The 27,723-nt window shown below is 45.4% G+C and overlaps 1 protein-coding gene across 2 annotated transcripts in view; it reads right to left on the bottom strand.

Annotated features, from left to right (window-relative positions):
* The window catches only part of LOC308677115 (hsp70-binding protein 1-like), a 29,208-nt gene extending 5,717 nt beyond the window's left edge, over positions 1-23,491 (bottom strand). Inside the window, exons 1-7 of one of the 2 annotated variants that reach the window (XM_081343279.1) lie at positions 23,363-23,491; positions 18,022-18,192; positions 16,680-16,893; positions 14,987-15,211; positions 13,433-13,588; positions 10,360-10,456; positions 8,478-8,589 (exon numbers count right to left, since the gene is read on the bottom strand). In XM_081343279.1, the coding sequence (XP_081199405.1) occupies positions 8,478-8,589; positions 10,360-10,456; positions 13,433-13,588; positions 14,987-15,211; positions 16,680-16,893; positions 18,022-18,150 (933 nt within the window). In that variant the 5' untranslated portion in view covers positions 18,151-18,192; positions 23,363-23,491. Of the gene's footprint in view, positions 1-8,477; positions 8,590-10,359; positions 10,457-13,432; positions 13,589-14,986; positions 15,212-16,679; positions 16,894-17,822; positions 17,949-18,021; positions 18,193-23,362 lie in introns of those variants that run through there. The other variant, XM_081343280.1, reaches the window with a different exon arrangement.
* Between the last annotated feature and the right edge of the window lie 4,232 nt (positions 23,492-27,723).

The following is a 27,723-nucleotide window of genomic DNA, read 5'->3' as shown; positions in this document are numbered from 1 at the left end:
ATTATTATTATTATTATTATTATTATTATTATTATTATTATATGACTCGGACCGATACGTGCCCAGCTGCCTCCCTTATACTAAGGATGGGCCAGAGAAAAACCCAAAACAGTCTTCCTGAGTCTGTTGCAAACATGGCCCCATAGCTACTTGTGCGTAAGAAAGGGACCATCATGTTTCCATCTGGCAACGTTATGGGGCCTGGCAAGAGAAATAGGAAGGGTGGTAGTTAAAAGACAGAACCGTGAAGTTGCTTTTCTCATCCCCTCCACTTACTCCATTATGCCAATTGTTTAATTATCAAGCCCGGTGCAACCTAATTGCTATGTTCGTTGAAAACTGTCGGCTGCTAACAGCAGGGGTGGGGAAATTGTCTGTTCCAGGAAAATGCAAGAGAGCCACTTGCACCAAAGTAACATCGCTCTCTTCCTCCCCCTCCCCAATCCTCAATTCATGCTAAAGCAGAGACGGCAGCTAGAACCATGATTGGCAATCTGGTGCCCTCTGGTTGCTCTGGATGACAACTCCCAGAATTTTTTTGCCGGCGGCCATACTGGGTAGGACTGATGATAGCTGAAGTCCCAAACATCTACAGAGTACCAGACTGCCTGTCTCAGTTACATAAAGAAATTCACAAACGCAGCTTGTATTGCATGGAAAGGCACCATCTCCCACATACCCTTTTGGGTGCTGAACAATGGGATCCTACATTTGGCATATACAGCAGGGATCTGCAACCTTGACAACTTTTAAAGACTTGTGGACTTCAGCTCCCAGAATTCCTCAGCCAGCTATTAAGCGAACCACAGCACTTGTCAAGCGAATCACCCAGTCATTAAATGAAATCCAGCTTTCCCCACTGGTGGAAGCCAGCTGGGAAGACTGCAGATGGCAATCACATGACTCCAGGACTCTGCAGCTATAGAAATAAATACATGCCAGTTGCCAAGCACCCAAATTTTGATCACGAGACCCTGGGGAATGCTGCGATGGCCATAAATCACTTTTTTCAGGACGACTGTAACTTTGAACAGTTGCTAAACGAATGGCACTAAGTCTTTGGGATCTAATCCCAAGCATGAACTTCAAGACAAGCACAAACCTCAAGACAACCAATCAGGTGATGAGAAATAAGGAAATATAAAACAGGAGACGTAGGAAGTAAATGAAGGGTTAATCCAGGGGTAGGCAACCTTGGCTCTTTTATGACTCGTGGACTTCAACTCCCAGAATTCCTGAGCCAGCCATGCTGAGGGGAAAGGAAGAGGTTTCCAAGCTGAGCCATGCTGGCTCAGGAATTCTGGGAGTTGAAGTCCACGAGTCATAAAAGAGCCAAGGTTGCCTAACCCTGGTGTTAGTCAAAAGGACTCAGATATCTATACATTTAATACTTGAAGCATGAGGAACAAACAGGGCAAACCTGAAGTTCTAATACAGATTTACCCAACCTTTCCAGGTTTGCGGACTGGAGGGAGTGGGGGAGAGGGGATAATTCCACACGAGTGGCCAGCAAGCGTGTGTGTGTGCAGCTCCATTTGCATGAGCGGCGTACACGCAAGCCCAAATGGAACACGCATGGATGTACTTGTTCGCTGCTCACGCAAGTGGGGATGAAGATGTGCACTCTCTCCATTTCCACAGCCTGGTTGCAAACAGCTCATAGTTGGGAAGCCCTGTGCTAGTATACAAAGGCAGGTACAATACTGTTGCCATCAACGAAACTTGGTGGGTTGAGACCCACTGGAAGGTACTGCTAGAAGGATTTAAATTGTGCAAAAGAAACCGACCTAATAAAAGAGCACGTGGAATTGCATTATACGTAAGAAATAACTACACCTCTACAGAAATGCAAAAAACAAAAAACAAAAAAACCCCAACAACTCCAAGAATGAAAACCTTCTTGAATACAGTTGGGCTAATATAAAAGAAAAAAAAAGGAATGATGTTGCCATAGATGTATACTACTTACCACCCAAACAAACAGAAGAAATGTCAAGTTTCCGACGTATGGGCTTTTCAAGTGACTCTGAGGCATTGTTTACCTTAAAAGTCCTTTATTTAGCCTCATACACCGGCAACACTTGCTCGAAGGAAGCTGGGATCTGAAATCTCCACCCCTTGCACAATATAAAAAAGTAAAGGTAAAGGTTCCCCCGCACATGCGTGCTAGTCGTTTCCAACTCTAGGGGCCGGTGCTCATCTCCGTTTCAAAGCCGAAGAGCCAGCGCTTGTCCGAGGACGTCTCCGTGGTCATGTGGCCGGCACGACTAGACGCCAAAGGCGCACGGAACGCTGTTACCTTCCCACCGTAGTGGTCCCTATTTTTCTACTTGCATTTTTACGTGCTTTCAAACTGCTAGGTTGGCAGAAGCTGGGACGAGTAACAGGCGCTCACTCTGCTACGCGGCACTCAGGATTCGACCCGCCAAACTGCTGACCATTTGATCGAGAAGCTCAGCGTCCTAACCCACTGAGCCACCGTGTCCCTTTGCACAATATATTAAAACACAATTCTCCACCTTTCTAATGTTGTCATTAATCATATTCTCCAATTAATTTAAAGAATCAGTTTCCCTTCCGTCCAATTTCAGATGGCCTTGAAGGTACAGTCCTCCTCTTCCCCCCTCCCAACCTTAACGCAATCTCTTAAAGCAATACCCAAGTTTAACATATGAAATGGCTACTTCTTCATCTCTTGTCAAGCAATAACATTCGATGTTAGCAGCGTGGACAGGAAATAGGTGACCTTTTTGCTAATCAGCTGAGGTGTGGAGGAAGCACACCGCCGTAGTAATGGGGGGACTTTTAACTACTCTGACATCAACTGGAAGACAAACTGGGCATCAAGTGGAATATCAAACAAATTTGTTCCTGACAAATCTACCAAATAACTTTGTCATCCAGACATGTTTTACTTAGACTTCAGTAGGGCACTTGACAAAGTAGATCATGGCCTACTTCTTGATAAGACGGAATAATGTGGGATAGATAATGCCACCGCCAGATGGCTTCACAATGGCAGACCAATCGCACTCAACGTGAAGCTCTCAATGGAACTACATCAAAATGGAGGGAACCATGCAGGTTCTGTCTTAGGCCCAGACCTCTTCAAAAACTTCGTAAATGGTTTAGATGAGGGGTTAGAAGGGGAACTCATCACATTTCCAGATGACACCAACTTGGGGGAAAAAAAGACAACACTATAGAAAATAGACTCAAGATACAGAAGGATCTTGACCAGACTTGGGCATTTTACAGCCGTGAGCCACATCTGGTCCTTCGGCTATCCCTGTCCAGCTTTTGGCTCTAAGGCAGTGATGGCAAACCTTTTAGAGACTGAATGCCCAAACTGCAACCCCAAACCCACTTATATATCGTCGGGTGCCTGGTGGGCGTGGCCCATTAATGGGTGTGGCCCACTGGGTGGGTGTGGCCCATTGGGTAGGCGTGGCCCATTGGGTGGGCATGGCTGTGGTAGTAATGGCAGACTAGGTGGGACTAAAAAGTTCAATCAGTCAATTCCAACTTTGCGAGATCTTTTTTTCCCCGCAAGAAGTTGAAATTGATTGAACCTTCTTTTTTTTCTTTGGAACACGGTGGTGGAGGCCTAAAGCAAAAAGGTTTTATAAAACCCAGCTGAAGGCCTAGGACTGGGGTGACAGTGTGCGTGCCCACAGAGAGGGCTCTGTGCCACCTGTGGCACGTGTGCCATAAGTTCACCACCACGGCTGTAAGGTTTCTTGCAACCCTATTATTCTATGTTCTATGGTCTAAGTCAGGGGTGTCAAACTCAATTTCATTGAGGGCCGCATCAGCATCGCGGTTGCCTTTAGGGGGCTGGGTGGGTATTTTTTTTATTTATTTATTTATTAGTTTTTATAAACCGCCCTTCTCCCGAGGGACTCGGGGCGGTGTACAGAGGAAGGAATGTATACAGATTGAACAATAAAAATAATAAGAAACACTAATGAAAACAAACTGGGACCCCAATTAACGCTATCATGCCAGGCCGGACTGCTGGAACAGGAAAGTTTTTAAGTCGCGACGGAAGGTACGGAGGTCAGGGGCCATCCGGATTTCGGTTGGTAAGCTGTTCCAGAGGGCTGGCGCACCTACTGAGAATGCCCTCCCCCTGGGGGCCACCAGCCGACATTCCTTGAGCGGTGGCACCCTGAGGAGGCCCTCTCTGTGGGAGCGCACAGGACGGTGGGGTGCTGACATTGGGCGTGGCCTACTGGGTGGGCGTGGCTAGAGTGCATATGGCCTACTCGGTGGGCATGGCCAGCTCTACATCGTTCGCATCAAGGGTGCCTATGGGGGCCAGGGCAGGAGTGGGACAGATCTGAGGGTCTCTGGCAGAAGGAGGGTCTCTGGGCCAGGGCCAAGGCAGTGGGGGCCGTTCCCTCACTGTTTCCAGGATGGCTTCGGGGGCCACATGAAACCACTTCGCGGGCCGGATCTGGCCCCCGGGCCTTGTGTTTGACATGTCTGGTCTAAGTCGAGGACTACCTTTATCTTAACAGCACCATATTGTTTGCATTATAAAACATTTAATATAGTCTGTGATGCATAAGTCCATAAAAGTCATATTCCTGCATAAAGACAAAAACTAGTCTGTGGGGCTGACAGCAGAGAATCGGCAACCATTTTCTGCTCAGGTGATGGTTAGCTATGGGTTACCGTACTGGCCTTGGAGGTGAATTAGTGGATTTTTAGTGAAAAATTCATCATCCAACAGTGCAAATTAAGATGACTAAAGGCCTGGAGACAAAAACATATGAAGAACGATTGCAGGAATTGGTTATGACTCGTCTACAGAAAAAAGAACTAGGGGAGACATGATAGCAGTATTCCAATATCTGAGGTGACAAAGAGGAGGGGGTCAACTTATTTTCCAAAGCACCAGCAGACAAGACAAGAAGCAACGGAGGAAACTTAATCAAGGAGAGAAGCAACCTGGAATTAAGGAGAAACTTCCTAAAAGTGAGAACAATAAACCAAGCTTGCCTTGAAGAGCTGTGGGTGCTTTATCACTGGAGGTTTTTATGAAGAGACTGAACAGCCACTTGTCTGAAATGGTACAGGGGGTGGACTAGAAGACCTCTAAGGTCACCTCCAGCTCTATTCTAATAATAAGAGTACCTGCCCTCCAAAAAAAAAACACCTTCCAATTTTGATTTCTGAATGACTTGTTATTTTTAGACAAAAGTAAAGATTTTTTTCCCTGGATGGTTTTGTGCAATTGATTGACCACTGTGAGAACTGACTGCTGGACTAGACAGGAGAGAGTCCAATCCAGCAGGCACTGTTTATATTCTAAAATTACTTAGTAGGCTTCTTAAATTACTAAGCAAGCTGTCAACTAATCCAGTAAGAATACATTATCATCCTCGTTAGTTACATAATTAATTTTTAATCTTCATCGGCGTGATCTCTCCAGGACAGCTCTGTCTTTTGTCATCTTCCAGAGCGTTTTTTGAAAGGAGAGGCCAATGCAGTTTGTAAGGGCAAATATACAAATCTGGGGCCATCATGAAAAAAGCAGCACCTCTTTGATCAAAGCCTGCATGGAAGCGGAGAATAACCAACAGCCTGTCAGCCCAAGGCAGACCCGACTTGAACACCAGAGATATGAATACTGAAACGACTTTTGTTATACAGGTCGTCCTAAGGTAATCAGGACTGGAAATTTCCATCACTAAGCAACTAAGCAACTTTCTGATCGACAAGCTCAGCGTCCTAACCCACTGCGTCCCTATGAAGTACTGTAGTGACATCCAATCTTTATCACAACAAATATCAACAAGTTTAGTAACTGTAAGTGACTGGCCCAGACACCCAGATGGCTTTCACGACTAGGGAGGGATTTGAACTCATGGACTCTTGCTTTCTAGCCTGGTGCCTTAACTACTAGATCGGGCATGTTCAACTTGTGGTCCATGAGCCACATGCAGCCCTGGGCAGCTAGCACATCCCTACAAGATTGTAAACTTTTATTTATTATGTAATTTACATAGACTTTATTATGCATTTTATATGTGGCCCAAGACAATTCCTCTTTACTCAGTGTGGCTGAGGTAAGCCAAAAGGTTGAATGCCCATGCTCGAGACCAAACTGGGTCTTGATCAAATAAGACAACTTTATATTTCCTCCTTTTGCTTCTAATGGTCTTATTCTAATGCAATCAAATATTGTTAATTTCTCTTCAATTTTTCTTTGTCCCATTGCACAAAAATCCTTCAAGGGTTTTAAGCCTCTTTTGTTCATTTAATAAGAAAATGTTTTCCAGGTCATTCTCTTGGTTTATTATTTATACTTCCCTTTTAAGTTTTAAAACCTCAGTTTCTTTTGTATACCCAATAAAGCATCTTTTCCCACATTATTTTCTTGGCCTGTTATTTGTAGGTCCACTTTCAGTACTTTTTCTGTCTTGTCAGATAAAATTTGCTCCACAACTGTCATTTTTTCACTGACATCTTTTGGACATAATCCATAGAATGAGACATTATTACTGACATTGTTGATTTTGTAGCTACTAACTTCTGGCTTTGTTCTTCAAAGATCTCTCCTTTACTGTTTTTGATATTATAATATTTTGTGTCATTTCATAAATTCCAGGATTAACTGACATCAGTAACAGGCTGGTATTTTTTCCCTTCTGTTCAGAATCTGTAAGCCCCCTTTAAACTGATGTCCAGCTTCTAAAATCCTAAAGCAGAAGTCTTCAAACTTGGCCCTTTTATGACTTCTGGACGCTGGCTAAGGAATTCTGGGAGTTGAAGTCCACAAGTCATAAAAGGGCCAAGTTTGAAGACCCCTGTCCTAAAGTAACTTATGTAAGTTATGACTTACAATAGCCAGAATAGCCAAAATAAGTCAAGTTTCCCATGTGAAACTAATTTTTTATAGTCAATTCCAAAATCTTAGCAATATTCCAAATTTATCTGAATCGTTAATCCATTTATAACTTTCTTAGATCAAATTCTTAGGTCTTTTACTCTTCATTTCAAAGTCTTTTAAGCTCTTACGCATAACTTTTCAAATCTATTGTTCCAAAGATCTCTAATAACTTTAAAATGGCCAATAACCAATTTCTAAAAGTGATTAGAAAGTGAGGCTTGCACATATGGTGTTCTTTAAAAGGCTGTGCAACAGTTGCAAGCCAAGATGGCTGATCCCTTTGTCTCTCAACACTCAAACCCACAGAAACCGCTGTTCTGCAGTGACCTCACCGGAAGCAGCCATTCAGAGGACAATCACTTGTCTATTCTCCAAAGCACCTGAAGGCAGGACAAGAAGCAATGGGTGGACAGTAATCAAGGAGAAAAACAACCTAGAACTAAGGAGAAAAACAACCTAGAACTTAGGAGAAATTTCATGACATTTAGAACAATTAATCAGTCAATGACTTGCCTCCAGAAGTGGTGGATGCTCCAACACTGGAGGTTTTTTAAGAAAAGACTGGACAGCCATTTGTCTGAAATGGTATAGGGTTTTCCTGCCTGAGCAGGGGGTTGGACTAGATGACCTCCAAGATCCTTTCCAACTCTGTTATTCTGTTCTGCTCCTGTCCTAACCTTATCCAAAGAGATTCCAAGGTTCCTATTCACCTATTATTTGGTCTATTTTTTTTCTTAAAAAATATTAAACATATACACTGTCAGAATCCATTTATATCACATTCATAGATGTATGTTTAAAACATTATTCCCCCCCCCTATGGATTCTGCCATCTCCCGAGGAAGGAGGAGCGGATGTGGATTCAGCCTGCCTTAGGTTATTTCAAAGACCAAGGGAACCTTTTGAACTGGGGGGAACAAAAAAAAAGGGAGGGTTAGAGAAGAAGGCATCTGGCTTGTGTCTTCTTTAAATTCTGGAGAGGAAGAAGGCAATAACCATAAAGATTTGAAGTTCTTTTTTTTCCCCACGAAAGGGATGACACGAAGTAGAAGGATGGGGGCTGACCAAATGGGGTTGAGGGAAGGGGGGGGGGTTGAACCGGGTACCCTTTCTAAAATTTCAATTTGTAAAACAATACTAAGTCCTGTCTTGTATTCCCACAACCAAGCATGTCCTAGTAAAGATTCCTTTTGGACTAGAACTGACTCCCAGAGTTTTTATCTTCCTAAGACGTGGATTGGGGTGGGTCCTGACATACGCCCTCCAAATCAGCCTCTTTGCTGCATTATACTTCCTTGGAACCTGTTGTTTTCATAATTTTCAGCCTGGTATAGATGTTTATGTTTCCTCCTCATTTCTTTTTCTCAGATTTCTTCAGGCTAGCTAGCCCCTCCCCGTTTCTTGAACAATCACCTTTCTGGCCCACGTTATCTTACCCTGCTTTGCCACTCTTTATCAAAACGTACCTCAAGATGCTAAAAAAATAGCAGAGACAAAGTCTTTCTTGAGCATAAGAACAGCATCAGGTAACTGAAGAAGTGGAGGGGACGGTAGGAATAGCTTGACCCAGGCCTACCTGGAATTCTTCTTGATTTTTAAGCAGCTGACATCGTTCCCTTAGCAGTTCCTCCAGCGCTAATTCCGGCTCTTGGCACTCTCGCACACCTTGGGGGAAATCTGTTACCAGGCTGGAAAGTTCAAGGTGGGATACCAGTCAAACAGAGGGAAAGAAATAAGCAAGGTTTAGAGGTGGGCAAATGGGAAGTTAACAATCTGTTAAAAACACAAACAACCCCCCCCCCGGGGTGTCCTTTATTCATTTAATAAGTTAACGAAGGAGGGGGGGAAAGAGTAAAAGAAATAGAAGAAAAAGGAATACAGCATATTGTATCATGGTATATATTGATCATATGCATATATGGTACAGACATGGATAAGCAGCCATGTTTTTTTGTTGGCTGGGAGATAACCAAACATTTTTTGGTTTTATTTTGCCATTTATTTGTTTACGGCTTCATATGACCTGCCGACTCGCAAAAAATGGGAGTCTGGGCGGCGTACAATGATAAAAACAAAACTTGAAATAAGAAACAGTCAGAGCTCATCAATCATCCACTTTCCGGGGTGAGCTCCTAAAACATCTTGGGCCCTGATGGTGGAGGGAATAGCCACTTCTTCAGTGTCTTCTTAAAAGTTTAACAGGATCAGGGCCAGTCAAATCTCGGGGTGACTCAAAAGGCTTGTAAGCTAGCAAGGCTGGGCCAGCCGAATCTTGGGTTTTATTTAAAATGAAATCTGGAGCCCAAGAAAACACCAAGGACAAAGCTACATATTCACAATATTGTCTGTTGCATTTAGTAGGTTCTTCATAAAATAATGTTAACATGATGAAAGATCCCTGTGAGCTAATCTTGGATAAAAAAAGCCTAATATCCACGTAATAAATTAACAAACGCAATCAGGGCCTCAAAGAATGGAGAAAGAACGGTTTCCGCTCAATGCTCCTGCCAGCCATTCAACAATCACTAGTCTTTCTCCTACTCAAATGGTAAGCAGTATTTTATAATTGTGCAATTGCATGTTTTTAAATGTATGTATGTATGTATTGCATTTGTAAGCCATCCGGTGTCCACTGGCGTGTGCAGCTACAATAAATTTAAATAAAGAGCCAATTGGGTCTAGTGATGAAGGCACTAGGTTAGGAAGCAGGAGACTGTGAATTCAAGTCCTCATTAGCCAATGAGAGCCAGGTGGATGATTTTGAGCCAGTCACTCTCTCTCAACACAACCCACCTCACAGGGTTGTTGTTGTTGTGGGGAAAATGGGAGGAGGAAAAGTATGTTGGATATGTCAGCTGCTGAGTTATTTCTAAAAATAATAAAAGCGGAATGCATGAATGAATGAATGGATAAATGAATGAATGAATGAATGGAATAAATTTATTTCTATAGCTTCCCAGTCTCAGTCAATGATTCTGGGTGGCTTACAATACAAGAAATATATTACCATTCCAAATATTAAAAACATTTATTAAAACAATAAAAACAGTAATTTAGTTCTCAGCCCTCTAGTCCACTTAGGTTTTATTATTTAAGAGCAGCGTTTTTCGAACTTGGCGACTTTTCAAATGTGTGGACCTCAACTCCCAGAAGGCACCAACCAGCAACCTGGCTGTGGAATTCTGGGAGTTTTGAAAGTCCACACACCTTAAAAGCTGCCAAGTTTGAAAACAACGATTAGAGCAATATCTGGACTTGGGCAAATCTCAGTGGTTCCCCCTTGATGACGATCACCCTAATAACTGCAGCTCTGGCAATTTTATCCTTGTGGCTTTTTTCGGCCCTCTTCCTTGAGCTACCTCTTTTACACAAGATAGTCCTTCACCGGTTCTGCCAGGGACATTTTCCCCACATCCAAATCCCACTTCTAGTTCGCTGAACCTCACTCCTGTTGATACCTGCACAGGGCTCCCAGGACATGCTCATGGAAGGTACTGTGTTCAGATCGGACCAGAGCCACCAGCTGCTGAACCATGCCCATGGAACAGAGAGTCTCTGCAGGGGGACAAATGCAGAAGCTGTAACTCCTCAAATGAAAGTAAAGGTTCCTTTACAGCAAACTAGGTCAAACCCGGTCCAATTTATAGGTAGTCCTCGGCACAGAACCATTTGCTCAGTGATTGTTTGAAGTTACAACGGCACTAAAAAAAAAGGAGGGGGGACTTATGGCCGTCTTTCACACAAACTGTCGATCGTGCTCACGTGATCAAAATTCAGGCACTCGGCGACTGGCACGTATGTATGACAGTTCCGCTACCCCATTGTCACGCGATCATCATTTGTAAACCTTCCCAGCCGGCTTCAGACGAGCAAAGGCAATAACGCAAGCCAGATTCGGTCAATGACCGCCTGATTCGTTTAACAACTGCAGTGGTTCGTTTAAAAACTGTGGCCAAAAAAAAAAAAGGTCGTAAAATGGGGTGCAACTCACTTTAACAGCTGCCTTGCTTGGCAATGGAAATTTTGGGCTCAGCTGTGGTTGTAAGTCGAGGTCTATCTGTGCCTCTTTTTATGTGGCTCATAAGCCAACAATGGACAGGTAGGTGGCAGATCACCAGGTCTGTGTTGCAGTCACTCTTAGGGCAAGGGGCGGGGCTGTGGTGCCCTGGGCAACAGAAGCCTATCAGCAGCCTTTTTGTTGGTCAGCTCGTGCTGTCCAATGGCTACCGTGTTTCTGTCCCTACACAACTAGCAGCTGGGCCTGCAAAGGGAGAGGGGGGGCCGGATGAACCGTGGTGGTGCTGTGGTTAGAATGCAGTACTGCAGGCTAATTCTGCTGACTGCCAGGGGTTCGATCCTGACCGGCTCAAGGTTGACTTAGCTTTCCATCCTTCTGAGGTTGGTAAAAGGAGGAGCCAGATTGTTGGGATCAATATGCTGACTCTGTAAACCTCTCAGAGATGGCTGCAAAGCACTAAGTTTAAGTGCTGTTGCTATTGCTATCTGGCCCTTTACAAAAAAAAAAGCTAGGTGACCCTTGCTTTATGTGAGCATGTGCCGCCTGGCTAAGAATCAGGCTGAGTTTAGACCAGACATGTCAAACACAAGGCCCGGGGGCCGGATCCGGCCCGCAAAGTGGTTCCATGTGGCCCCGGAAGCCATCCTGGAAACAGTGAGGGAACGGCCCCCACTGCCTTGGCCCTGGCCCAGAGACCCTCCTTCTGCCAGAGACCCCCAGATCTGTCCCACTCCTTCCCAGGCCCCCATAGGCACCCTTGATGCCAATGATGTAGAGCTGGCCATGCCCACCCAGTAGGCCATACGCACTCCAGCTGCGCCCACCCAGTAGGCCGCGCCCACCCAGGCCATACCCACCCGTCCCCCCGAGGGCAACCACAATGCTGATGTGGCCCTCAATGAAATTGAATTTGACACCCCTGGTTTAGACAATATATTTAACCTGTGCTGAATTAACCCATTTTAAAGTTCACGCAATAAGATGAATACACAAAAACGATGGAGCTTGGCACAACACAGTAGACCACATAGGTACACTTTAAAAAAAAACACTGATCTGCTTATACGTAAGTGTGGGGAACCAGCTTCTCTTTTCTAATAGGTTTCTATTTTCCAGAAATAAAAATAATCCAGCACAAACATATTCTAGCAACATTCATTTTTTCCTGCCACGTCCCCATGACAGCGTCTTTATGTCATCCTCAACGTCTTTACGTCATCCCCAACACTTGAGGGAGACCTAAGGAGTCTTGACCAGTGTGAAAGCAGCATTTCTCTCCTGATTTTCACACCATCCAAGGGCCACTTCAAGGTGTCCAAAATCCACTGGGCTCAATGACCCATTACCAAACACGAAAGGCTGATCACTGCGGTGATTGGGGACAGAAGCACAAGAAATGGGGCAGGAATTGGCAACCAGAGAAGCACAATGCTTGCTGCCTTACTTTCCCGCTCACCAAGGGAAAGCATTTTATTTATTTATTTTGCTCAGAGCTGGGAAAGACCCTCAGCCTCATATTTCAAAACTCTATTTATAAACAAGTTATTCTAGGAACAGCCAAAGATTGATCCAAACATAGTTTCCCCACCCATGTCTTTCTTTATTAACAATCTCTGTATATGAGAGAGACAAGAGTTGAAAACTACTCAGTCATGAAATTCACGAACTCTGACTAGAAGCAGTCTCCTTCTGTCGCTGATACTACTCTACCAATTGCAGTGAGGACACAAAGAAGTATCTGAATCTAATGTGTACTGTGCTTGCTGATATCAAGAGCAAAGGAATAAAATATGAAGGAATATTGACAATGATGCACATTGGTTTGGAGAAGCAGGAGGACTTCCTAATGCATCCAACAACTGCTAACAGGGCTCTAGAGGGTCTTCACAAAGGTAGTCCTCCTTTAACTATGGCCAGTAACTTGGGCCATAAGTGACGTGGTTGCTAAGTGAAACTATGACTGCATTTACGATCTTCAGCTTTCCTTTGCTTTACAGACTGCAAAGGTTGTAAATGGGAGGATTGGTCGTCACTTGTTCATCATCGTCGTTAACTGTGAACGGTTGCTAAATGAGGCAGTCACTAAATGGGGATTGCCTGTAACCTCCAAGAAGCCGGTCTGTTCCAGGAAGAAATAGAGGTAACACACTCCAAAGGAAATAAAACAGACTTTACTCCCACCAAGAGCGAAGGACTGATTTTCTGGTGATGGCTGGTTTTGTTGTTGGGAGCAATCCTGATTAGAAACTATGGGCTATCAGAACAAGAAACTTTCAACAGTCATGACCATAAAAAACAAAACAGAGCACCAAAGATGGGAATTTTCAGACAGGTAGGTTGAGGAGATCACAAAAGAGGCAATGAAGGATTAAATATTTAAAGGTTGGTTAGATCGACATGATTCTTAAAATGAAGTGGGAGGAAGTCAACCAGACACCCAGCAAATCCTGCTAAGGACAGCTACTCCCTCCCTGCTCTTTGTCACCCATATCCCAATAAAAAAAGACATTCACCTTTCTGCTCTGGGTGGTTTATGAGAAGATTCTGGAGGAGGAAGGCCGACTTCACCTTCAGTTTCTGTACGTTACTCTGCATGGCCCTCATGAGTACAGAGAAGCCGTCAAGGCGTAAGAATTGCTGTAGGCCAGCTTCTTGGGCTCTTACTAAGCCTGGGAGCAGAAGGAAATATGGAAAAAGGATGGGAATGAGCAAATGCAGACTGAACAGTCGACTGGACAATGGTGGAGCAAGATGTGGATGATCCCAAGCGGTTCCCAGTTCATCTCAAGATTCACATCCCATCCACTTATTTCATCCCCTGAGAATATAACCCGGAACAAGAATCCTATTACCCAAGAATCAGGCTCAATACCTATACCTTTACAACATTCGTTAAATACCAAAATGGCCATAAAGGTAAAGGTAAAGGTAAAGGTTCCCCCGCACATGTGTGCTAGTCATTTCTGACTCTAGGGGCCAGTGCTCATCTCCGTTTCAAAGCCGAAGAGCCAGCGCTTGTCTGAGGACGTCTCCATGGTCATGTGGCCGACTAGGCGCCAAAGGCGCATGGAACACTGTTACCTTCCCACCGTAGTAGTCCCTATATTTCAACTTGCATTTTTACGTGCTTTCGAACTGCTAGGTTGGCAGAAGCTGGGACGAGTTAACAGGTGCTCACTCTGTTACACGGCACTCGGGATTCGACCTGCCAAACTGCCGACAATATACAATTAACCAAAACTTTGGTGTGTCCACTCCTGATGTGCCCTCGAAGTGGAGAGGCACTGGCTCATTTATAATAATAAGTCTTTATTGATTAGCCCTTGGGCCATATCAAAGTGCAAAGTTCCAGCAACAAATCATTACTAAAATTTGTTAAAAGGAATTTAAAATGGAATTTGATAAAATACAATTTAAAATGGAATTGGCATAAAATATGATTTAAAATGCAATTGGAATAAAAGACAATCTAAAATGAAATTGGAATAGAGTACAATAATTTAAGATAATAGATAAAATAGGATAAAATTATGTTTTGGAGTCACCCTTGCAATCTACCCCAATCAGTCCCACATATGCAGATCTCAACTGAACCATTTTGTTTAAGTACTGTGCTGCGTTAAATGTTATTTTCAGGTTCTGGCTGGACATAAGGTAAGTTGTTTTGATATGGGGATCCCAGTGGGTCATTCGTTTGATATATAGACCAAGATACCTGTCTCTCACCCTCTTGCAATCTACCCCAATCTACAGGCAACTATCAAATAGGATGTGAGCCAGGTCTTCTACCTCTGCCGCTCTGCAAATGCACAGACGCTCATTGTAGGGTATAGGCCCATGGTGGTGAACCTATGGCATGGGTGCCACAGGTGGCACGCAGAGCCCTCTCTATGGGCACGTGCGCTGTCGCCCCAGTCCTAGGCCTTCAGCTGAGTTTTATAAACCCTTTTTGCTTTAGGTCTCCGCCGCCATGTTTTTCCCTGCTGTAGAGCTAACTTGGAGAAATCTCCTGTATTGCTCTCAGCTTTGCTCTTCGTGGACTAAAGCAGCCACCGTTTTCCACTCACAAGAAATAGCAAAGAGCGCCTTGATCCGAACAGCCTCGCTGGGATCGTGATCCAGCAGCCGTAGCAGCTTCCTCATGCAGCCCAGCGCCAGGGCCTGCTCTTGGACCTTGGGCACATTCTGGGCACAGGTGCCCACCAGATGGGCAGCTCGCCAGCGCAGTTCCTGCTCTTCGTGTTCCAAGTATCGGTGGGCCAAGAGCCGCATGCCCTCCAGTTTGCAGAAATCTGGAAGATGATTGAAAGATTGACAGGTGGTCCTTGACTTACAATCACTTAGCAACAGTTCAAAATTATGACGGTCCACAAAAAAAGTACTTAGGACCTAAATGAAAAGTTCTGACACCCTCCCCACCCCCACGGTTACATGATTGCATTTTGGTGCTTGGCAACCAGACTGCATTTATGGCCATTTGGAGCATCTGATGCTCATGTGTTCAAAATTTGCCCTGTTTTTTTTTGCCAGAAATTGCTGTTTTCTTCCAGTTTCTAGCAAAAAAAACAGCCATTGTGGACAATGGGTTTGTTTAAACTCAGATCTGCTGGATGACCATAGTGATTCACTTAACAACTGAAATAAAAGAGTTGTAAAATTAGGTCAGTCACTTTTCTGAGCCGCTTAAAGACCAACATGACTTATAACAGTAATTCTGGGCCTAAGGAATGAATCCCTCTAACCAAAACAGTGATACTAGCAAAATACCTGCTAACTTCTCCTGGCCCTACTCACTCTGTCGTAGCACAAGGAGAAAGGATACAACTGCTTTCTCAACTTGAATGACCTCCAGATAGGTGGACTTTAACTCCCAGAATTCCACAGTAAATATGCCCATGCTGAGAATTCTGGGAATCTGAAGTTCAAGTAACAGGAATAATTTTGTGATTCCCCAGTGATGTCCATATTTTTGCATATTAAGGATTATATCTGTCAATGAACAGCACCCATGTGTACTTCCCATCCCAAAGTCCTTTGAAGCCCACCCAGATTATATTGCCCCAAACTGGCAGTAGATTGTCCATTTGCAAAGTGCAATTTCTCAGAAACAAAACAAAAGCAAGCCTTTGATTTGATTTTATACGCGCAAAACTATTAAAAACACATCTCTTTAAAAACACCTTTCCCAAACTGGCCTTTTCAATTTGGATTAACGGCATGGTCATGCCCCCAGTAGCCATAAAATCAGTGTAGAGGCTGGCTTTCAAAAAGTTACTCCCTTTTGAATGAAGCCTCCCGTTACATTTTCTTTGGGAGATGCTGATGGAAGGTTTTTTTTTCTTGGAGAAGTGACCATTGGATGGGATGGGGGGGAAAGAATTTTCTTCAGCTCAGTTGGCTTTGAATTCCTTATCTTGTGATAGCTTGGCTTGGTTGCAAGCATTAGGTTAAGTCAAAACTTTCCCAAACTTTTAAGAAGACGTGTAGATTGCAACTACTAGAATTCTTCAGCCATAAGTGCTGGCTGGGGGAATTCTGGGAGTTGAAGTCCACACGTCTTAAAGTTGCCAAGGTTGGGGAAACCCTGTGCTAAGTGAACTACCTTTTAGAAAGATATATCCTTCCTTTGCCTTAAATAGCTGAGTTGGAATCGGGAAAATAGTACTGCAATATGGACCTCTTATGCTCAAACAACCATTTCTCACCACACACACACACACACACACACACACACACATATATATGAGGTTGTTTCTGTACCTGCAGCGTTATCCAAGTTTTCGCACAACTCTGCCAGTACATCGAGGGCACTTTCCCTTCGCTCAAGGTCTGAATGCGTCTCCTCGGAACTTTCCCCACGTTCTGCTCCTGGGCTCAACACTTCCAAAATACGCAAACATTCCTTCATTCGCTCTACTTCATCCATCTGCCCACGAAACGCCTCAACCATGGCTTCCTGCAACCACTGTCTCCTCTGGGAAATTGGCCGTTAGATGGAGTGGAGAGAAGAAGAGGAGAGGAATGAAAATCGGTAAGTAATCTTCTCTTTTCCTGCTTAGGATGCCTCAAATGCCACATTAGAACTTATTTTTTCCCTCAGAGCACCATGCAATATGGTGGTGGCATAAACAGTTATCCCAAAGGCAATATAACAACACAATCAACTAATCAGTAAATTACAAAAAAAACCAAACGAAACTATAATACAACTAAATAAGAACCAGGAAAAAAATCAACAATAATCCTATCATCTAACTTGATTTGAGAGAGTCCAACAGGTCCAAAATTACCATGTCTATGAACAGATTAAACCCATCTTTTCCTAATTGCTAGGAAGTCTCAGTGCTTAATTTAGGATGATAACATCTCATTTCCTTGCTGAGGGCATCAGAAGTGTTTATATGTTTAGCTTTCCCCTTTCCCTCAATGAATTCTATTAAATGTAATTCTGCCATTAATGCATAGGCAAGGTTTGCTAGATATGCATACTTTAATTAATCTTTCTGTAATAATATACTCTGATAATCAACATTACCATCATCATCTAGATCAGGGGTCTTCAAACTTGGCCCTTTTATGACTTGTGGACTTCAACTCCCAGAATCCCTCAGCCAGGCATGCTGGCTGAGGGATTCTGGGAGTTGAAGTCCACAAGTCATAAAAGGGCCAAGTTTGAAGACCCCTGATCTAGATAAATGCTTCTCAACCTTAGCTGTTTTAAGACGTGTGGACTTCCAACTCCCAGAATTCTGGGAGTTGAAGTCCACGTGTCTTAAAACGGCTAAGGTTGGGAGACACTGATCTAAATTTAAAAGGTAGACTTTCCTCCAGAAACTCATACATTCTCTTCTCTATGTTTTCAACAAACAACACAAAACACATGATGTAGATTCCGCTAACTACCTGAAGCCTTCCAGCAAGCTTCCCTGTCTAAGGATGGACTTGAATCCATGCGTCCATTGTCCTTGTCCAACTTCCTACTAGAAATCTAGAACCTCTGCTTCAGTTGCTCACATCCCCAGTTCCTGCTTGGGTAATCAGGAATCCCTTATGTCTAAAGGTTGGACTTGAATTCCCTCTCTTGATGAGCCCAGCTGCACACCTCATCAGACATGGGTTCCATCTCATTGGGTTCATCGTTGCCCGCCATGACTGCCATCTGTAGCAGCCCCTGCAAATTGCGGGGATGCTCGCGCGGTGGCTGGTTCCCATCTGCACCCCCTTCAGCCATGGTTGGAGAACGTGGAGGCAAGTCACCAAAACTGTAAAGAAACTATAAAGAAACAAACAGAAAGAAGAGTAAGTAGAAGGGAGGGGAAAAAAAACACTGGGAGCCCAACCACGCTTTTACAGGATGAGCCATATCTTTGCTCCGGTCCTTTGTTGTTGTTGTTAGTTGCAAAGTCGTGTCCGACCCATCGCGACCCTATGGACAACGTTCCTCCAGGCCTTCCTGTCCTCTACCTCTACTCCAGTCCATTTAAGCTCACACCTACTGCTTCAGTGACTCCATCCAGCCACCTCATTCTCTGTCGTCCCCTTCTTCTATTGCCCTCAATCTTTCCCAGCATTAGGCTCTTCTCCAGTGAGTCCTTCCTTCTCATTATGATGATGATGATGATGATGATGATGATGATGATGTCCTTATTTTTCAGAAATACCACTGTTCTCTTTATAAGTGAAACCTTCACCCAAGTATTGCAATACACGTGTTCTTCACCAGAGTGCCAATTTACCAGCCTTAATTTCTCTCTCGAGTCAGAAGACACAATTCCATTCCTAGTTCTCCCACACAACAATCCAAGCTGCCAGCTAGGGCAGAGATTCCCAATCTCTAGGCAACTTTAAAATGAGAGAAATGACACATGGACTTCAATTCCCAGAATTCCCCAGCCAGCATGGCTGGCTGGAAAATTCTGGAAGCTGAAGTCTATGCATCTTAAAGCTGCCAAGATTGGGAACCCTTGTGTTAGGGCAGGGGTAGGCAACCTCGGCTCTTTTATGACTCATGGACTTCAACTCCCAGAATTCCTGAGCCAGCTGGCTCAGGAATTTTGGGAGTTGAAGTCCCTGAGTCATAAAAGAGCCGAGGTTGCCTACCCCTGTGTTAGGGAGTCAAAAAAGCCACAACCATAGCCATAAAATCAAAGCCCCATCTCTTCTTATGTGTGGTGTGTGATGCACCATCTTAACTTTTTTGACCTTCCCCTGCAGACAACTCTGCCAACAATCTCATGGTACACCTAGTACTTACTTCATGGCCACTGAACAAACTCAGCCCTTAATCAACTATGACACAAAAGTGATCACGGAAGACCAATTTCCTGCTCAATACAGGAATCCAAACTAAATAATCCCAAAGAAGGAAACGAAGCTACCACTTCTCTGAATAGGTAGCAACTCCACTTTTTGGCTGGATTTTTGAGTCAGAAGTTACACATGTTTAACTCTTCTAATTTTCTATTGCTTAGAGAATCATAACTAGCCTTTCCCCACTAGATGTCAGCTGTGCAGACTTTGCTAAAGATAGTTAGGATTTCTTTCATGGGAAAAGGGATGAGAACAGGATACTGTCCATAAACAGAAGTCACACTTTGGAAGATATGAGAATAGGAAGAAGAAGAACACAACACCGATGAGAAAACCCGTTCTGGAAAATGTGCCATCCCACAAGCTCCACCCTATTTATGTATATAACACCAGTGAAGAACTCAGCTCATTTATTCTATCCATTGATTCATTATTTATCCTTTCTTTTATAAATAATTCAAGGTAGCAAATATACCTAATCCTCCTTCCTCTTCCTCTTTTCTCTATAACAACCCTGTGAGGTAGATTGGGCCCAAAGTCACCCAGCCAGCTTTCATACCTAAGGGCAGGACTCGAACTCACTATTTCTTGGTTTCTAGCCTGGTGCTTTAACCGCCAGACCAAAGTCTGGGATAAATCAGGTCAAGTGTAAACTAGTTCCTGTCCCCAGTACAGCATCATATAATAGGAATATTGTCTCCAAATGTAGACCGACAAATTATGCTACTTTGGTTCCTAAGTCATGCATGGATCCAACCTAATAAGTGTAAACTCTGAACTAAGATTTGGGAATTATTGTAGAATCACCACAATGAATCCCAAGGTCAGGGGTAGGCAACCTTGGCTCTTTTATGACTCATGGACTTCAACTCCCAGTTGAAGTCCACGAGTCATAAAAGAGCCAAGGTTGCCTACCCCTGCCAAGGCCACTATTTTATGTACCTGGCGTAGCATAAACTCAAAATTACAGGTAGTCCTCAACTTACGACCACAACTGAGCCCCAAATTTCTGTTGCCAAGTGTGAAATTTATTAAATGAATTTTGCCCCATCTTACGACCTTCCTTGCCACAGTTGTTAAGTGAAGGACTGCAGTTGCTAAGTTAGTAATACCATTGCGAAGTGAATATGGCTTCCCCCATCGACTCTGCTTGTCAAAAGGTGATTGTCGGGCTCGACACGCCCGACACCCGGTGAGGCTGCGGAGTGACTCACCGGGCCCCGTGACCAGCTGCCGGCGTCTGCGGCCTTCCAACAAGCCGGGGAAGAGCGCGGCCGCCGGGACGGCCCAGCAGCCACCCGCGCTTCCCTCGATGCCCCAGCAGCCACCGGGGCCTTCCGGCAGGCCGGGGAGCAGCCGTGGAAACGTGCAGCCGGCCGTCGTCACCCAGCGCCGATGCAGCGGGCCGAGGAAGAGTGCCAGGGCGGCCCAGGAGGCAGCAGGGCCTTCCGGCAGAGCGGAGAGGGGCCAAGGACGCGCACCCGCGCAGCGTTCCCCTGGAAACCCGTCTCCGCAGACAGCTCGCTCCGAAGCCCTGCCGGCCTCTTTGCCTGCCGAGGGACTGCACGGCAAGCACCAACAGCGAATGGCCCAAGCAGCGCAGTTCGCGGCGGTCTGGGGACCTGTGGGGGGTGGCGAGGGTGTGCGGGCCCGAGGGGAAAAGGGGGGTGGTCTGGGCTGGGGGGTGGCTTACCCGCTGCAATGGTGGTGGGACGGGGAGGATACGTACCTGGGGGCGGGTGCCAAAGGGCAGGGGCCAAGGGGGGTGGTGGTTAAGTAGGGTGAGGGGGTGATTAGGCAATTAAGGGCGTGGTGGTGGGTGTCGGCCTTGCCGGCTATTTAGCAGCGTTGATTGTGCTGTGGAATCAACGCTGACTTCGTCTGTCTTCGAGTGACTGTTTATGAAGCAAATAAACGTGGCTCAGGAGAACCAGCTCTTGTTCCGGACTCATTCTTTCTGGTGATTCGACGGACAGGGGCTGAGAGTGATCACACAACCCCAGGACACTGCCAACTAATCATAAGCATGAGTCAGTGTCTGAATTTAGATCACGTGACCAAGGGCATGCTGCAACGGTTGTAAGTTTGAAAAACGGTCGTAAGTCACTTTTTTCAGTGCTGTTGTAACTTTGGTCACTAAATGAAATGTTGTAAGTTCAGGACTACCTGTACTTTGGGCATGCCCCTCCCTCTCAGCTTAATCTACCTTACAAGACTGTTGTTTCAAGGCTGAAATAAGGAAATAGAAGAACCACATACGGAAGAGGGCAGGCTGTTTAATGAAAAAAAAAAAAAATAAACAAAAGCAATAACTCATCCTACGCAGTTCTTGCTCCTAATAAAGGAGAATATTTGTAGCTGAGAGTTGACATGCGGGGGGTCCTTGGTGCTCTCTGTGCTTTTTGTTACCTAAACTAGATAACATCACCGGTGCAGCTTGCTGTCAGTTTATATTCTAATTCTATAGAACATAATTCTGTTCTATAGAATATAAACTGACAGCTAACCCCACTCCATACTGACACTGATGATGTTACCTAGTTTGGTAATGAAACGTCTGCAAGAAAACAAGCAAGCTCGGAGAGCACCAAGGACTCCCGAGTTCTTGCTCCCCTTTTCCAAAAGTCTCCAGAAATCTTTCTCTCCTGAAGCACTAGGAGTCAAAAGCCACAAATCAGAAAAGTCCACAGCTCTGAGCCAACCTGCTACGAAATAACTAGATGGGCCTTAGGCCTTTCTCTCCTTGCCACCCTCGTCTACCCCAGGCCAGGGGTAGGCAACCTTGGCTCTTTTATGACTCGTGGACTTCAATTCCCAGAATCCCTCAGCCAGCATGGCTCAGCTTGGAAACCTCTCCCTTTCCCCTCAGCATGGCTGGCTCAGGAATTCTGGGAGTTGAAGTCCACGAGTCATAATAGAGCCAAGGTTGCCTACCCCTGGCCTAGGCAGCTCCCAGCTTAGGTCAGCTTCTTCCATTTGTACAGAAGCTCCCTGCACTGATGCCCCGCAGATGTTCTAGGACTACAACTCCCAGAATTTCTGAGCCAGCATGGCTCAGCTTGGAAACCTCTCCCTTTCCCCTCAGCATGGCTGGCTCAGGAATTCTGGGAGTTGAAGTCCACGAGTCATAAAGCGGCCTAGGCCAGGGGTAGGCAACCTTGGCTCTTTTATGACTCGTGGACTTCAACTCCCAGAATCCCTGAGCCAGCATGGCTCAGCTTGGAAACCTCTCCCTTTCCCCTCAGCATGGCTGGCTCAGGAATTCTGGGAGTTGAAGTCCACGAGTCATAAAGTGGCCTAGGCCAGGGGTAGGCAACCTTGGCTCTTTTATCACTCGTGGACTTCAACTCCCAGAATCCCTGAGCCAGCATGGCTCAGCTTGGAAACCTCTCCCTTTCCCCTCAGCATGGCTGGCTCAGGAATTCTGGGAGTTGAAGTCCACGAGTCATAAAGTGGCCTAGGCCAGGGGTAGGCAACCTTGGCTCGTTTATGACTCGTGGACTTCAACTCCCAGAATTCCTGAGTCAGCACGGCTCAGCTTGGAAACCTCTCCCTTTCCCCTCAGCATGGCTGGCTCAGGAATCCTGGTAGTTGAAGTCCACGAGTCACAAAAGAGCCGAGGTTGCCTACTCCTGCCCCAGGCGACGTGTTATTATTACGGTACTGATCTACAGTGCAGGGCTGTTGTGATGTTTACAAATAGATAATAATCGCTCTGAACGTTGGGAAGGCCGACACCCATTTAAAGCCAGGCATGGGGGTCGGGGGTGGGGTGGCAGAGGCTTTCAGGAAGTAATTGAGGACTACATGATTTTTTTCTGGAGAAGCTAAAGGCAGTGTGACAGAGGAATGGCGATTTGCCTTTTTGAGAAGCGGGACTGGCATTTCCCTAAAGGCCAGATATAGGTTACAACCAGCTACAGGTTTCCAAGTAATTGACGGATTGAGCTCGGGGCGGCCCCAATTTCCCTGCCATCTTTCTCGCTTTTCTACACCCCACGATGAACCCCTTTTCTCCTGGGGGGGGGCATCTCTCTATTCCCTTCCTTCCTTCAAGCCTCCCCCCTTTTCTAGGGGTGGCCCTTCCTCCCCTGCCTGTCTTACTTGGCCCCGCCCTCCCCTTGTCCCGGTACCTCTCGGGGATGGCCGTTCCCCACGCCGATCTGCTCCCTTCCCGCCGGCCCTGGCCGCGTTTCGCCCTGCAAAGGACGCGCGTCTCCTCTCGCCAGCCCAGCTTCTGCAAGCGGCCATCGGCAACCACGTGCGAGGGGAAAGGGCGGAGACTGGTGGGCCGGAGAAAAAAAGACTCGGGAGCCCCTAGTGGCGGCTTTGGGGGATTACACCAAGGCGCGCCCCCCCCCCCGCTTTCTGCTTTCGCAAGCGGCGCTCTCCTGGCGTGTGACGAAGGCTCTCCGCGGACTCCCGCCCACGAGGAAAGCCGGAGCTCAGGAGGCTAAGAAGGCGGAGGGTGAGCGGACGCGCCCGGTGGGGGTCCCTCAAGTTCCAAGGGGTCCCGAGTTGAGACGCTTTTTTAAAAAAAAAAATTTGCTTCTTCTTTATTATGTTTCTTTATGTGTCCTTAAGCTTCAGCATATGGGACGCGGTGGCTCAGTGGGTTAGGAGGCTGAGCTTGTCGGTCAGAAGGTCGGCAGTTTGGCGGGTCGAATCCCGAGTGCCGCGTAACAGCGTTCTGTGTGCCTTTGGCTCTAGTCGTGCTGACCACGGAGACGTCCTCGGACAAGTGCTGGCTCTTTGAGCACCGGGGGAACCTTTACCTTTACTAGCTTCAGGATACAGGGAGTCCTCGACTTACAGCAGTTCACTTAGTGACCGGTTACAACGGCACTGGGGGAAAAAAGTGACCCGTGACCATTTTTCACACGGATGACCGTTGCCGCATCCCTGTGGTCACGTGATTTACCTTCGGATGTTTTGACAGCTGACTGGCGTGGATGATGCGTCGTGGTGTCCCAGGGTCGCGTGGTCCTCTTTTCCAACCTTCTGACAAGCAAATGGGAAATGGGAAGATCCGATTCACTTAACCATTACTAATGGTTACTAATTTAACAACCGCAGCAATTCACTTGACAGCTGTGGCAAGAAAAGTCGTAAGATGGGTCAAAACTCACTTAACAGATTTCTCACTTAGCAAGAGAAATGTGGGGCTCAATTGTGGTCGTAAGTCGAGGACTACCTGTAACAGAGTTGGAAGGGATTCTGGAGGTCTTCTCGTCCAACCCCCCTGCTCAAGCAGGAGAGCATTGGAGTTCATCACATTTTGGAAATCCAACTTACTTGGTGTGAGTGAAAGAGCATGAGGATAGTGTTATAACAGTTTCTGAAAGCAGCCCTAGAAGATAAGTACCATAGCAAACACAATATTTATTAGATATGTATCCCCCTTTTATTGTTTTTATAAATAACTCAAGACAGCAAATGTGCACAATATTTATTTTTCCTCCTATTTTCAACTTATATTTCTTATTTCCACTGCTCATAAAGTCTGATTAATATTTGTCCAACTGGCTCATAGATTGGAGCCCTATGCTTTGGCAATCCCCCCTCCTCAGATCTGATGCCTCGTTGGGCCCCCAAGCCAGAAGCTATGTAGATTTCCATGGCTATCCCTTACAAGGTGAGTATTGCAACACATTAAGACAAAAGCATCTTGCCTCTGATTGGTGCTATTTTTTAAAAAAAATCCCATAATGTGGGAGCCTTCAACAGGTATTGTTTAGAAAACACGGCATATTAGCTAGCTGTAACACAGATAGTCCTTGACTTACAACCATTTGTTTAGTGACTTCTTGAAGTCATGATGGTGTTGACAAAAGTGACTTACAACCAGTCCTCACACTTGAGACCATTGCAGAATCCCTACCATCATGTGATCAAAATCTGAGTGCTTGGCAACTAGTGTATATATACAAGAGTTGTGGCATCCTGGGGTCATGTGATTGCATAGGTGATCTTCCCAGTTGGCTTCCGACAAGTAAACTCAGTGGGGGAAGCCAGATGCATTTAAGAACTGCATGATTCACTTAGCCGCCATCTTGCTTAGCTATGGAAATTCTGGTCCCAACCGTGGTTGTAAGTCAACCCTAACCCTAACCTGTACAGTGGTCCTGCCTGCGTGGGGGAAGACTGGTAATAGCAGCTGTGTTCCCAAGACACTCACGTGGGGTGAAGATCTTGGGGATACACAGATTGTAAAGAAGCTGGGAAGCTAATAGAAGAGAGGTAAGCATAAGTAAAGGGACGCGGTGGCTCAGTGGGTTAGGACAGTTGGTCGGCAGTTTGGCGGGTCGAATCCCGAGTGCCGCGTAGCAGAGTGAGCGCCTGTTACTCATCCCAGCTTCTGCCAACCTAGCAGTTCGAAAGCACGTAAAAATGCAAGTAGAAAAATAGGGACCACTACGGTGGGAAGGTAACAGCATTCCGTGCGCCTTTGGCATCTAGTCATGCCGGCCACATGACCACGGAGACGTCCTCGGACAAGCGCTGGCTCTTTGGCTTTGAAACGGAGATGAGCACCGGCCCCTAGAGTCGGAAACGACTAGCACGCATGTGCGGGGGAACCTTTACCTTTACCTAAGCATAAGTAAGAGTTGGAAGGTCAATCTTCAGGATTTCAGTTCCACTCCTGTAACTCGCTGAAGAAAATCAGTTCCCCCCTGTACATGTTTAGTCTAGTGTGGTGGTTCTCCACCTGTACTCCGTGGACCCCCCTGAAGGCTTGAAGACATTTCATGATTTAAATCTTGAGTTACATCTTGGTGGTCCGTGGCTATGGTCCGTGGCCACAAAAAATATTGAAAGGGAATCCATGGTGCTGCCACAAAAAGGAGGGGGTCAACTTATTTTCCAAAGCACTAGAAGGCAAGACAAGAATCAAGGAATGGAAACTAACCAAGGAGAGAAGCAACCTGGAATTAAGAAGAAACTTCCTAACAGTGAGGACAATTAACCAGTGGAACAGCTTGCCTCCAGAAATCGTGGGCGCTCCATCGCTGGAGGTTTTTAAGAAGAGACTGGACAGCCATTTGTCTCAAATTGTATAGGGTCTCCTGCTAGAGCAGGGTGGATGGACTGGAATATCTCCAGGGTCCCTTCCAGCTCTATTTTGATTGATTGAAGAAAAGGTTGAGAACCATTGGTCTAGTCTAGTGGATTAAGGCACCAGTTTAGAAACTGTGAGAACTCACCAGTTTAGAGACTGTGAGTTCTAGTCCCACCTAAGACATGAAAGCCAGCTGAGTAACGTTAGGTCAGTCACTCATTCTCTCAAGCCCAACTCATCTCCCAGGTTTGGTACCAAATATGGTAACTGAGACCACATGAATTAATATTACAATTCATGAATTGCATTCCGAACAGTGAGACAATCTAATCAATCATAATTGCATGTTTTCTGGGGTATCCGCTATATTTTCAGTTGTAGTAACTTGATTTTAAATTGAAATGAAATTCATGTGAAATTCATATTTTATGAGCTGCCCAGAGTCTGCTGGAGGACCACCTTAAGGCATTTCATAAAATAATTAAATTAATGACTAGTTTTTCAAAACAACCCCTGCCTCTGATTTCCAAAAACAGGTGATTCAAGTTCGTTATTCCAAAAGTGGCAGAAATAAGATTAAGCAAGAGCATTATCAATCTATATCATTTCAGATATGGGGATAAGCTTAACTCTTCTTGATTTCCTTTGGTCTCTTCCAAATATGATTAAATTTTGAACCAAACCCCAACTTCTGGGGAAAGACAACATGTAATGGAGCTGGTTCTCTCTTGTTACTGTTCTCCAGTAACAAGATACAGGAGGATCTTGAACACTGGGTGCTATCTAACAAAATGAAATTCAATGGTGAACAAAGTAAGGTTCTACATTTAGGCAGGAAAAACCAAATGCACAGGTATAGTATAGGGCAGGGGTAGGCAACCTTGGCTCTTTTATGACTCGTGGACTTCAACACCCAGAATTCCTGAGCCAGCTGTGCTGGCTCAGGAATTCTGGGAGTTGAAGTCCACGAGCCATAAAAGAGCCAAGGTTGCCTACCCCTGGTATAGGGGGTACCTTGCTCAACAGTAGCAACTGTGAGAGGGATCTCGGAGTCCTAGTGGACAATCACTTAAATATGAGCCAGCAGTGTGCTGCAGCTGCCAAAAAAGCCAACACAGTGCTAGGCTGCATTAACAGAGGGATAGAATCAAGATCACGTGAAGTGTTAATACCACTTTACAATGCCTTTACAATCCCACACTTGGAATACTGCACCCAGTTTTGGTCACCACGATGTAAAAAAAGATGTTGAGACAATCCTCCTCCGTTCTCTTCCATTCTCCATTCCTACATAAATACAGAATATTATTAGACTAATGTCTTACATTTTTTAACATCTGATCCAGTTGTCCCAGTTCAGAAATTTGTGTGTATCATATGACAATGATAGTCCAATGTATACTTATAAAGCATCAAATTAGGGGAAAGTGATTT

The sequence above is a fragment of the Vipera berus genome (assembly GCF_964194415.1).
Source record: "Vipera berus genome assembly, chromosome: Z".
Lineage (NCBI taxonomy): Eukaryota > Metazoa > Chordata > Lepidosauria > Squamata > Viperidae > Vipera > Vipera berus.
Note: the sequence above shows the minus strand (reverse complement) of the source record. Positions and strands in the feature narration are given on the sequence as shown.